Here is a 13,510-nt window from a genome sequence, read left to right on the forward strand (position 1 = left end):
CAATTCAAGGTGGATTAAAGACTTAAACGTTAGACCTAAAACCATAAAAACCCTAGAAGAAAACCTAGGCATTACCATTCAGGACATAGGCATGGGCAAGGACTTCATGTCTAAAACACCAAAAGCAATGGCAACAAAAGCCAAAATTGACAAATGGGGTTTAATTAAACTAAAGAGCTTCTGCACAGCAAAAGAAACTACCATCAGAGTGAACAGGCAACCTACAAAATGGGAGAAAATTTTCACAACCTACTCATCTGACAAAGGGCTAATATCCAGAATCTACAATGAACTCAAACAAATTTACAAGAAAAAAACAAACAACCCCATCAAAAAGTGGGCGAAGGACATGAACAGACACTTCTCAAAAGAAGACCTACAAATCTTAAATATAATAAAATAGACTCACCACATCAAGCTAGAGTTACTAAGCTAGGACATACTGTCATAGTGGACATGGGATGATTAGTACCCAATAATGTACAATATCAAATAGAAGGGATTACTTTAGTAAAGTCTCATGGTAGTTAACAGAAAACACTCAATGTAATAGAAGAGATTTAGTTGACAGCTTGCTGATTCTCTGTATTTACTGCTCAAGTTATAATTTTTTTGTTAATTATCTTTATTATGGTAATATGTCTTTCTCCTCTCTAGTTAGGCATCTAGGTGCTTTGAGATAGAACTACATAACTGAGAATCAAAAGACCTGAATTCTAGCCACAAGTCTGGTACCTTCTGAAAGTGTGAAAAAAACTGTAATTTCCATGAAGGTAAAAGCTATTTGAATTAACAATAGCACTAAGTTCTGAATGCCTAGCAAGGATATGGACTATAGAAGTTGTGCAACAACTATTTCTTGTATAAATAAACTAATTCATTAATGAATGAAGTCACTGAACCTTCTGTACTTCAGTTTTCTCGTTGAAGCATGAGGGTGATATATACATATCTTGCCTACCTTAATATATCATTAGAAGTCCCTGGGAAATTACAGCTCAGGTGGAAGAAAATTATTTTAAGAAGTGATAAAATTTAAATTCAGTTTTCATGATCCACAGAACATTGCTCTGCTTTACAATGGCACTCTGTTAAGCCTTGATTGATTTTTCAGGATAGTTGAAGGAAAAGAAAGCAGGGATAACATCTTGAAAGCACTAATTTACAATCCACTGTTGTTTACTTTTCATCATCTATGTTACTGGAACAGAACAAAGATATAGATGGTACATAATTCAACAGTCATGTGTACTTGGCATTAGAATATGTTTTTGTACTTTTATTTGAATGGAGGGTTGTCTGGTGTTCTGGTAATTGAACTAAACCAAAATAATGAAGTTATAATGATGACATCAGGTTCCGGATTTCCTCATCTTAGGTCCCTGCAACTTAATCCATACAGACTCACATTGCTCTGGAATTATACCACCTTTTTTTCTTCCCTGAATGAAGAAACCATTTATTTAACAAAACTTGGTGGAATACCTATTTTGTGACTGACACAGGAATAGATAATGAGTATGTTCAACCTAGTTGAATGGGAGAAACAGACATGTACAATATCCACACTACAATGTGATGAGAACTAGAGTCCCTTGCTACTTCCCCTCCTAGCTAGAGATAACTTTGCCTCCAATGACACAGGTTCTTGAAAGCTATCAGATAATAAAGCACAGCCTGTTCTTTTTCACTTCAACTGCTGAATAACTGGAGAGTTTCAATTGCTTTTCTTTAAATACTCAGGTAATGAAAAATGAAAACAAAAAGAACGCAATGACGGAAGTCTTCCAATTGTCTCCAGAGTTGAGGAATATAGTTAGATAAACAATTCACCATCAGAATAATTTTTAAACTGACTGTGTTTTTCACTCTATAATCCAGTTGCTGACCTTTCCAGTGCTTGGTCTTGACCATTTTCTGGCTCAGTAGTGGGGTTAGCTGGCTAAGACCCTGCAGCCTGCAATAGAAAATAGTCTCTCAAGAGAATGAGAGCTTATGGTATATTTAATCTGACAATATTCAGAATAGACCAAAGTCATTAATTGTAAATATATATCATCATGCAATACAGAACCTTCCTCCTAGTTCACTCATTCAACAAATCTACTGCATTTTCCAGGTAACAATTGGTTACATTAACCACCTTTATGTTTAAGCTTCAGTTAAATCTGCCATTAACATCTAGGGTTGTCTAATTTTTTAGTCAATCTAAGAAGACCACTATCACAAATCTCAGGAAAGTTACTTTTGCTAAAAGAAAAACTTTCAGCAAATTAAATTTAACAGAATTTAATTGAGTAAAGAATGATTTGCAAATCAGGCAGCCTGGAATAAAAATACATTCAGAGTGACTCCGGGGCTGCCACGTGGTCAAATAACATTTATGGACAGAAAAGGAAAACGGTGTACAGAAAATGGAAATGAATTACAGAAACAGTGAGTTGGTAACAGTTGCAACTCTGCAGTTGCCTTATTTGAACACATTTGAACAGTTGGCTGCTTGTGATTGGCTGTCACTCAGCTTCTTGTTAAAACAGTAGGTTACAGTTTGTTTAACATCATTAGGTTACAGTTCACTAGTATAAGAAATCTTTAGGTCAAACTTAAAATATGTATGGAGGCAGCTTTAGGCTAAACTTAATTCAATTTAATACTTCCTAATAGATATAAAGTCCTAGTGGTGGGTTTTCTTCTTTAGTAAAGAAAAATGTCTTTTTATTCTAACTAATGATTTATGTACTTGGATTTTTTGACCAGATAAATAACAAATAGTATAATTATTTTAGTATTAATGAGCCATGCAAGCTCTGTCTCATTCTACCAAAAAAGACAAATTTATTAAAAGGCAATAATTTTGTTTTCCTGCATAAGACTACCATGAGTTGCTCAAGATTAAGTTAGCTAAAAAGAACTCTTCCATAATAAAAATTAATTGATAATACATTGTCAAAACACTTGTGATCCTGAACTATCTATTAAAGGGGAGTCAATATTAACAACAAAAAAACTGTAAATAAACACAAAACTCCCACTATGAAGGAAATTTAAATAATAACAATGTGCAGAGAGTAATAGTTGTATTTTGAATACTAAAATATAGAACAAAAACATTTTTCAATAAAAACATGTATTCACAGCTATTTTTTAAAATGTGGGACATCATGCTTTATACTTATTAAATTATTTATTTCAAGCAACATGATCATATACAAATACATTTCATAGACACATGGAAATTTAGCAATTTTTTAAGGATTGCATTCAGTAAGTAGAGGGAGATTAACTGATGTTTTCAAGGTCAAATCTAAAGGAAACTAGCCCACATTTACTTAGCCCAGCATTGAGGAAGCAAAGAATTCCGCTAAGTAGGCTTTGAAGTTTTGCTTTTCAGACCTATGACTTCTAACAATTCTGTATTTCGCCCTTGAAGTAAAAATAATCACCCATTTATCCTTGACTTTATTGAAGATATTAACTTTTATTCAGTTAGAGTATCCAGTTTTATTCAATTAGGGTATCCAGTTTAAGAATTATAAAAGAGTAGAATAGAATTACTTTAGGAGAATTATTCTAGGAGAGTTACTCTAGGAGAGTTACTCATAACCAAACCAGAAGCCAGAAATGATCACAGGAAAACATTTCTCAGGGGATAATTTAATAACATTACTAAAAGTGTGGGAATCCTTATACGACCTAAATCATTAGGAAAGAGGTTATTAGCTAAGCCATTGTCTGAAACCCACTGAATCACTGGTCCTTTTTGAACAATGATTGGTCCTTTTTTTCTAAAGATGAGTTTTAAAATTTAAGAGAAGCGCCAAGCAGTAGAGCTGAGAGAGGAAAAGAACACAGATCTCGCATGGTTCAGATTTTTCTTTTTAGGTCCAGGAGTAAGGTAAGATATCAAATCTTTGCTTTTATAGTTTGAAGAACCAAAATCAGTGAACTCTGCAGGATAGACTACCAAGTTCACCCTAAATGCTTGATAAGGTCAATGATTTGAAGTAGGGAAAAAAGTTTCACATCTAGAAGACAAGAGAAATATACAACAGGTTACACCATAAATCAATATCACAGTTTAGTTTTATAATCTATTACCATAAATTACAAAAACATTGACTCAGTTGCTTAGTTCTAGTATATTATTCTGTTATTAGACTACTAAGTGGAAATTATCTGGTATTGGACTGGTATTGTCAAATCTCTATTGAAGTACTTTTCAACATAGACATTAAAATTGCTGCAGTAATAAGTTCCTAGTTGGTTAGCCTTAGTCATGACCTCCCATGGTCTGATGGGCCTGCTCCTCTCCTTGTAGGGCAGCACTAGGAGGAGATCATCTTGTTCTTTAATGCATTCAACCACATCATATGTCTCCAAATGAGTCTTTTGTTCAAGCTAAAAGGACAAGCAAACAATCTTGGTTTTCATAAACAGCTTGTCTGACAGAAAATAAAGAGTTGTATCAGAAATTTACAAATATAACGTTTTAAATTTTAAATTGCAAAATGTAAGTAAATACTATAGAATTCACCCAGCTATTCCTTTGATTGAACAATACTAATTATTTTGTCATGAATTTTAAGTAATGTCTTTATAAAGCTAAAAATCACAACTTATTTTCTAGATATATCATACGAAAATGAAAATTATAATTCTTCTTGGATTCCTGGGAGCCACATTGTCAGCCCCAGTAAGTGATTTTATGGCACTACTAGTCCCATTGTGTTAAACCTTCAACAATCCCTTCTTTTTACTATTTCTGATTTTTCTTTCATTTTTACTTTTAGCTTATCCCACAGCGTCTTATGTCTGCCAGCAATAGCAAAGAGGTTAGTTTAAATAATTAAAACAATCTCCTCCTTTTTTTAATGGAAATCAAGTGGGAAGAGATAGAAGTCATCATTTAATTTATACTGTGTTCCTCTCCACTAGCTTTTATGTATATCCAAGCACATTTCTAATGTCCGTGTTTGATTATATAACAGGTTACCTCTAAAATATTATTCTGCTTCCCTTGATTGACTGTTAATTCTTCAAAGGCGGATACAATATTGTTTATATCTTTTTGTTCTAATAACACCTAACACAGGTGTATATAGGTGTTTAAAAACATAAAATGACTAAACCACTGGAATGTGCTAACGTTGTGCAATCTCATACCCAACAGAGGAGAGGTTGTTAAATCTCAACTTTGTTTTAAATCTAACTTCTAATCACTGTAATTTAATGTAAGCCTAGTGAGAAAATGTCCCACTTCTAACAAGAAATTGAGCAACCAGCTATGACTTGTGCTATATTTGCAGTAAACATTGTTCCTACTCATTTTAGTGTGTAGTAATCTTGATTTCATATTATTTTTCTTTTTCTAGTTACTTCTTCATCTTAATAATGGTCAACTTTTGCCACTACAACTTCAGGTACCTCCATTTCAATAATTACTTTATGGGGAATATTTACCTATTGCTCATTTATGTTATTTTGTAAGAAAACAAAATGTTTCCTGATCCTATTTTGGAAATCTCAATTTTTAACGTTATGAATTTGTCTCATATGTTCTAGTGGCCATTTGCTTGAAGATTAAAGTAAAAACTGTAATTTGAACAACACTTATTTATTGAGAACTTGGTATATGCCAGGCACTAATTCTCACAACTATGAGATAGTTAAAAGTAATTATTTTACAAAAAGTCATGCCCAGTTAACCAGTAACAGCAGGTTGAGGGGTTTAAGGTAGGGGAAAATACAGAAGGTTTAAAACCAGTGTGGCATATGCAGATGTTGGGCTCTTTTATCAACCTTATCCTGCCCCATATTTCTCATGGCCATCGGGAATTTAGCATTTGCTTCGTATTATTTGCTTGGTTCAAAATGAATCAAGATGCTGTCCTTTTTTATGTTGCAACATTGGAACTATAGAAATTGTTTGTATTTTGTCTCTTTCTTGCTCAGGACTAATTTTTAAATTCTTTTTGGCATGAAGGGAACATGCTTTCTTTCCTTTGTGTCTTTTTAGGGCCCACTTAATTCATGGATTCCACCTTTCTCTGGAATTTTACAACAGCAGCAGCAGGCTCAAATTCCAGGACTCTCCCAGTTCTCTTTATCAGCTCTAGACCAGTTTGCTGGACTGTTCCCAAATCAGATACCCTTCCCAGGACAGGCCAGTTTTGCCCAAGGAGCCCAGGCAGGCCAAGTTGACCCCTTACAGCTTCAAACATCGCCTCAGACACAACCAGGCCCCAGTCACGTAAGTCAGGCCTCTTTCCTTTTGTTCTGAGGAGAGAGAACTGCATGTTTAATCTGACAATGAATATGAATCAGCTTTGAAATAGGCAGGGGTTTTTGAACAATATTTTTTCTCATTATATGTTTCTACCATCGCTGTAAGTTCTTTCTTTTATTTTCTGATTTCTAAGACAAAAAATATTTAAATCATCTACTCTAGGATACAGCAACAAGCCAAAAAAGTTAAAAACAAGTCTAGGATAAGATAGGAAAACTTCAATAATAGGCAGTTTATGTCAGCACATGTAACAGATGACTTTTTGTTGTGGAAACTTGTTAACACAAATGATAAATTTATATGGCTAGCTCTATGAAAAGCAGCTCAGGGATTTTTAAATAACAAAGTCAAGCATACATTTTTATATAATTCTTTTTTTTGGCAGGTGATGCCCTATGTATTCTCCTTCAAAATGCCTCAAGAGCAAGGACAGGTAAATGGATATAACAACACTGCCCATAGAGATGGCTACATACACTCTCCACAATGCTTTCTATTTCTAGCTCTGACTCCTATAGCAGGGCTATAAAAACCTATATAATGATATCACTGTCTAGATAACATCATTGCTGGGCTAGTATCAGTTTGTTGATGTTGGGCTCACTTAACAACTCCTTAAGGACAGGCAGCTAAGTAGAGTCTCCAGGACCCCTGAATTTCCAGGGCATTGCTATGTTGAGAGTAAAAGAGCTCAGTAAGCCCCAGGTCATGTCCTCTCTGCATCCAAAGTGCTGGAAGTTGGGAAAAACTCAAGAGAAATACCATGGGCTGACTTTATCCAACTTTAAATTTTGCTTCAGAAGGAGATGCACTAAGCTGATAATATACGATATGATGTAGAGATAAGAAACACTTGCCCATGTTATTTGGCTGTTATGAAATTCTGCTCAAAACATTTTAAGCTTCTTATACATTTCCAATTTGAATCCATATTATAATCAAATGGTAATTTTTTCCATTAAATAGCATAATCTTTTAAAAATGAATGCAAACTAGTATAATCATCATATTAATATGGAAAACCCTATAAATATCAGGATTATTAATTTTATAATATTCTGGGTTCAAAGAAACCATATTATAAATAAATTATATTATTCATCGCAGAATATTGGCCTTTTCATAAAAAGTTACAGCATTTGGCTCTACTGTAATTATAACTAAATAACTTTGTCCCACATCCACTCCCATTATAAAACAAAAGTTACTTCTAGACATTATCTCATTCTATGACATAAGCATTTAAAGAATTAGATGTATAACTAGAATTACTTCATCTTAAGAATCAAGAAACCTAGTCTTAACGAGATCAAATTCCTCATCCCATTGAAAGTAAATAGCTGAGTTGGAATATAATTCTCCACCCCTTCTGTCTCCTTCTTTAACCACGAAACCAGTAGGTCTCCATCCTGGCTTTACATTAGAATCTCTGGTGTTTGAAAATTACAAATGTCTGAACCCTACCCCAGTGAATCAATACCCCATGAATAGATGTTAAGTTTGGTCATCTTCTAAAATGCTCAAATGTGATTTTGATTCTTAGCCAGGATTAAGAATGCTTGCACAAAATATAATCCTTCTGAAACCCTAGTTGTTTTTTTTAACTTCATGTCTAATACAATCTCTTACTTTATGCAAATAAACAAAACAGCATACAAAAATTAACATATGTACTAAGATTCTCATTTTCTATGAACACATACACAAATAAACAGACACAGACATATAAGTAGAAGGCAATGATAATATAAATGGAAGCCACATGGTAATGTAGGTGGGGAAGTTTCAGATGATTTCATTTGTTACTTGTCTATGTCTTGATTTACCAAATATCCTAAAATATATATGGATTATTTTAATAAAGTAGCAATTCTTAAAGGCAATACATTCATAGCATTACATTTATTATGGCAGAACATCTAATACCACATTCTGCAGAATGATGATTCTCAAAAATATAGGGTAAGTGCTACATAGGCTATCTTTCACTTAGGTATTTGCAAAGTAATTTGTATATAAAGTTTCTAAGATGTCCTTTGAAAAAAAAAAGCTCTTCTGCTTAGTTCAACCCACTATTTCCTAAATGTGTTTGACCAAGCAACCTTAAAAACCAAGTCCAGTATTACCTGGGATACAAGTTGTTTCCAAAGTTTGGGAAGGGATTCTTCATCTATTTGCTTTGTGTTTAATCATATAAAGCTGCTAGACATAAAACAGCTTTTAAATAAATTGACATTAGAAGATAAAAAGTATGTCCTATGCTGATTTAATGGAATCTCTTGTAACCTTCTCTTTTTACAAGTAGATGTTTCAATACTATCCAGTTTACATGCTCCTACCCTGGGAACAACCTCAGCCAACAGTTCCAAGGTCACCTCAACAAACAAGACAGCAACAGTATGAGGAGCAGGTACTGCAAATGTTTTATTTTAATCCTACTAGTTCCACTTGAAAATAGAGAAAATAAGGTATATTACCATAGAAAAAAGTTTCTGAGTATATTTAATGCAAACACTCAACAGCATGAAACAGGTAGGCATAAGAGGGTAGGTATAGTGTTCTCTGCTATAAATCATTTGTGTAAACTTATTTGGTAATATTCCAGGGCTGGATTTTTAGCCAATGAAATCAGTAAGTGGACTTCAATAGAATCAAGGCCAAAAAGCTGAATAACTTCGAAAAGTGAAGTTTTCTCACATTTAAAATTTACTAGCATCCACCTTTCCACATATGTGTGTGTGGTTACTATTTAAAAATAATAAATGGCAAAAGTATTAGCTACCTTGATGAAAGATATATTTGATCACTGGATTTTGAGATACAATTAGATACCATTATATTAAATTTTGTGAAACTGCAATAAATTTTTAGAATTCTAACATAAATTCAGGTGGCTCATATATTATTAACATCCTTCCTGTTAGAATGAAAATGTCTTTTTTTTAGTTTAATCATAACTCTAAAACCTGGCATTACAAATTAGAGAAAACTCAGAATTATGCTTTAAAAAACTGGTAGTATTAATTCTAATTGTCATGTTGCTTTAAAGGGAAAGAGAGAGTTTTATCCTAGAAATGATATGTTATTAAAAAGATTCTTGCTAATTTAACAATAATTAATTTTTAGTTACTGGAACATATAAACTTTAAAAATGCTTTTAACTTATATAAAAAGATATATAAGTTTAAGTAATCATTTACTGCAAACTTATGACAAGAATAATCACAGAAAATATAATACATTTTTTAAAAAATCTGACAGATACCATTCTATGCTCAATTTGGATACATTCCACAACTAGCAGAACCTGTAAGTAAATGCATATTTTTCATTAAAAATATTTTGAAACTACTTCCTTCATTGTCTACTAAATCTATCAATGCCCTTCAGCCAAAGATGACCAGGAGAGCACCTCTAATTGAACAAAATTGTATGTATCCACTCAGTACAAGGAGGAGAACACACATGTGGGGATTCTTGGGTGTCTTAATAGGAAAGTATTAGAATGACTTCTCACACTATTTGGGCTTCTTTTAGGTAATTTGGGGAAGATTGCAAAGAAGTGGTTGTTCACTCTGCAGTGGCTATTCTCAAAAGTAGGGTAGCTCTATGATTATTTTAAAAGCTCATTCCTCTAAGGCAAGGATAGTGGAGCAAGGTGAAAGCTTTAATGGGTAAAGAAGCATCAGTCGCTCATATTAGCCAAGATGTGAGAACACCTGGTATTTTCGTGACTTGTATGGTGACCTTACTTCAGACAAAATTTTGAAATTGTCTTGTTTTTTCCACCCCTTCTGATGTTGGTGTTCTGTAGAATTGTTTATGCTCAACAGGTAAGTACCTGGTCCTAGTAGAGAATGTTAGAAAGTAGCACTTCCAGAACAGAAGCAGAGGTGAGATGTCAAGCCAGTTCTCTAACAGCAAAAATTAAACTATTATTTCTGTTTTTAGCAAAATAATTTAAGAAGTTTGGGAGTGTTTTACTACTCTGGTACTCTGGGTGGCCAAAGAACATATTTTCATAGATCACTGATTTAGACTTTTTAAAACTTTTTGTGTTTTTAGGCTATATCAGGAGGACAGCAGCAACTAGCTTTTGATCCCCAACTAGGCACAGCTCCTGAAATTGCTGTGATGGTAAGATTCCTTACAACACTTTGCCAGCTACTGGAAATCAACAATTGACAACTTATTGCACTAATGTTCATTTTAATATCAACTCTGTTGTAATTCCATCAATAATTTTTGCTTCTTCTTCTTCTTCTTACAATATTTTGCCAGTGAAGATTCAGTTCACTCTTACTCAGTTCATTAGTATTTTTGAGTATGCTATGCCAGGTACTCTTTGATGCACCTTTATTTAAAAACAGATATTGAGACAATTAATGTTTGATGGTATATATTCATGGTCTTTTATGTAGCTTATAATCTAAAAAAACTAATAATAGCAACTCTTTTTTTAATACAATGCTTGTGTTGCATCTTAATCCGTTGCTTTACATTCTTCCCAATTTTGGCCTTCTTGTTGAACTTACGACAACTTTGTTTTCATTCTCATTCTCTGTAGTCAACAGGAGAAGAGACACCATATTTACAAAAAGAAGCGATCAACTTTAGACATGACAGTGCTGGAGTTTTCATGCCCTCAACTTCACCAAAACCCAGCACAACCAATGTTTTCACTTCTGCTATAGACCAAACTATTACCCCAGAGCTCCCAAAAGAGAAGGTAGAGTCATGAAAACTTCACTTTCTGCAAAAAAATTGTCTAATGAAAACATACAGTGATAAAATTAGTGCTTTAATTTATAGGACTTAGTCAAGAAATTAAGAAGATAACTAATGAAAAATATGTGGTCTTAACTCTGAATAAGGTGGCCAAAACTTGTTTTTGATAATCAATTAATCAGAATATAATTTAATTTCAATGTAATAAGAGTTTCTTATGAATGTCCTTTTCTCACTAGGACAAGACTGACAGCCTAAGGGAACCATAAGAAGTTGCCCTGATCATTCAGACATTTTGGTAGGTATTTGCCAAAGTCAAGCATTAGGTGCCACGACAATTCCTACATAAGAAGACAAAAGAAAAAAGTTGGCAGAGGAGCTAATGGAGTTCTTACCAAAGTAGTTATAAAAACAAGTTAGCTATATATACCTATAAAATTAATAATAATTATGGACTTCAACAATTTTTAAAAACAAAATTAAATTTTGAGAATCATGTCTGCCTGTAAGTTTGGTATACTGTCTGAAAACACAAATACTAGATATTCTAGGACCATTATAAAAGACATTCTATAGACACTCTATACAGAATCAATTCTCCCAAATCATCATTTCAGTTTGCAAGCTAAACATTGTAAAAATTCCAATATATCTGTATTAGTTTGAAATTAAGTAAAAATCTCAAAATGATAAAGAAATTGTACAAGGAAAAGAAAATTTCAAATTCCATGAATTTTATATCATACATAATCTTGAACTAATTACCTGTTTTAATCAGCTTGGTTGGCTATGAGGCCACAATAGGAGTCTGATAGAAGGGCAGTCTGGGAACAGCACCAAAAAGTAAAAACACACACTGAAAAGCAAACAATTTAACTTGAATGGCAAACTAAAAGACAAAGTTTTTGAAATCTCCTCCCTGCTGCCTGTGAGCCTCTTTTGATCTCTCCTTCCATAAAAATGAGCACTCAGCATTCTTCAGATGAAAAAAGTTTATAAAAACACAACCGAGTGAACAGTAATAATACTTCTTTAAGAAAGCCTCCTCACTAATGTGCTATATTGTACAAGGCAAATCAAGTTATTCAGTAAGAAATACTAAAGAGATTTCAGTATTTTATGACCTTTTTTCTGTATGTATGAATGCCAGTGAAAGAAAAGCTTTCTATTTCTTTAATAAGCAATTTGTAAGATATCTAGGATGTTTTATGCAAAGCAGTCCAATGATATTAAAATGCTTTTCTATTATATTTTTCAGGGAAAAAGATGTGGCCATGCCTTGGATATAATTTTAGGCTATTAGCTTCCTCAATGCTAGTATCAGTTCTTTGGAATACATGAAATATCTTGACTCTTCTTCTAAATTTGTTTTTACTTATAAATGTTATTAAACTCTTTAAATATGTCATAGAAAATAATACAATCATGTAATGAGTCTTGTCTTACAAAATTATATGTCTCTTCAAATATCCTATCATTGTATAATATGGAATATAATAACACTGAGAATAAAGCTAGTATCATTAAATCAATTGGGTAATTGCATTAGTAAATGATGCCCCTGCAAAATGGTAGTACCCATGAAGATATGTATATTGTCATTGGATGTATGATGAGTGTTGTGATTGGAACTGATGAAGTAAAATAAGTATCTAGATTTGACATGTCATCTCTTCATTTCCCTAAGGTCCATTTAGTCAGTTTCCTCCTGAGACATTCTCATGACAATCAAAATTATTTGGTGGCAGATATCATAAAGTGCTTATTCCTAATATGACACAGTCACATAGAGAGGTGTCTGTCCTTACTCAAAAGGATAGGAAAGTGTATGCTTGTTTGGGGGAGGCAGCATCGTGTAGAGAATAAGGTGGAGATTTTGGGTTTCATCAGATCTGGCTTTCAATCTAGAATAATTTCTCTAAAATCAGCTTTGCTTACATTTGGTAATTCTCAAAACTTTCCCTACCAACTATTCTCCACTGGATGTTTCCTATCTAAATAAAACAGCATTAGTTCAAGAATAAAATATAGACTAACACAGGAACAGAAAACCAAACACCACGTGTTCTCACTCATAAGTAGGAGTTGCATAATGAGAACACATGGACACAGGGAGGGGAACATCACACACAGGGGCCTGTTGGGGGTGGGAAGCAAGGAGAGGGGAGAGCATTAGGACAAATTCCTAATGCATGTAGGGCTTAAAACTTAGATGACAGGCTGATAGGTGCAGCAAACCACCATGGCACATGTATACCTATGCAAAAAACCTGCATGCTCTGCACATGTATCACAGAACTTAAAGTAAAATTTTTAAAAAAGAATGAAGTATAGAATCCATACATGACTTCAACTCCTCCATACATCTATATTCAATCTATCATCATAGCCTAATAGAGTAATACTTTCAAATGAAGACATTTTAAGTGTGTAGTGTGAAAAATGTATATATCTTGTAACCATCACCCCATTAAGATACAGAACATCTCCAACACC

At 33.4% G+C, this 13,510-nt stretch overlaps 1 protein-coding gene across 2 annotated transcripts; it reads left to right on the top strand.

The window, feature by feature from the left end:
* The first annotated feature begins 3,826 nt into the window (after window positions 1-3,826).
* On the top strand, window positions 3,827-12,676 carry ODAM (odontogenic, ameloblast associated). Of its 2 annotated transcripts, XM_004038773.3 has the most exons (12): window positions 3,827-3,895; window positions 4,628-4,693; window positions 4,791-4,832; window positions 5,373-5,420; window positions 6,017-6,250; window positions 6,672-6,719; window positions 8,592-8,696; window positions 9,548-9,595; window positions 10,352-10,423; window positions 10,854-11,015; window positions 11,254-11,312; window positions 12,273-12,676. In XM_004038773.3, exons 1-11 carry the CDS (start codon window positions 3,860-3,862, stop codon window positions 11,281-11,283), a joined length of 891 nt encoding a protein of 296 aa, XP_004038821.3. In that variant the 5' UTR covers window positions 3,827-3,859; the 3' UTR covers window positions 11,284-11,312; window positions 12,273-12,676. The 2 variants fall into 2 exon arrangements, with proteins under 2 accessions (XP_004038821.3, XP_063561195.1); XM_063705125.1 differs by lacking the exon at window positions 9,548-9,595.
* Window positions 12,677-13,510: the final 834 nt, after the last annotated feature.

This window comes from Gorilla gorilla, chromosome 3 (assembly GCF_029281585.2).
Source record: "Gorilla gorilla gorilla isolate KB3781 chromosome 3, NHGRI_mGorGor1-v2.1_pri, whole genome shotgun sequence".
Lineage (NCBI taxonomy): Eukaryota > Metazoa > Chordata > Mammalia > Primates > Hominidae > Gorilla > Gorilla gorilla.

Bases quoted from the DNA above. Each gene is read 5' to 3' on its own strand.
- ODAM (XM_004038773.3), top strand. From the start codon at position 3,860: ATGGTTCAGATTTTTCTTTTTAGGTCCAGGAGTAAG. The intron at 3,896-4,627 runs GTAAGATATCAA...CTTATTTTCTAG, and splicing joins TTTTTAGGTCCAGGAGTAAG to ATATATCATACGAAAATGAA. The intron at 6,720-8,591 runs GTAAATGGATAT...TTTTACAAGTAG, and splicing joins TGCCTCAAGAGCAAGGACAG to ATGTTTCAATACTATCCAGT.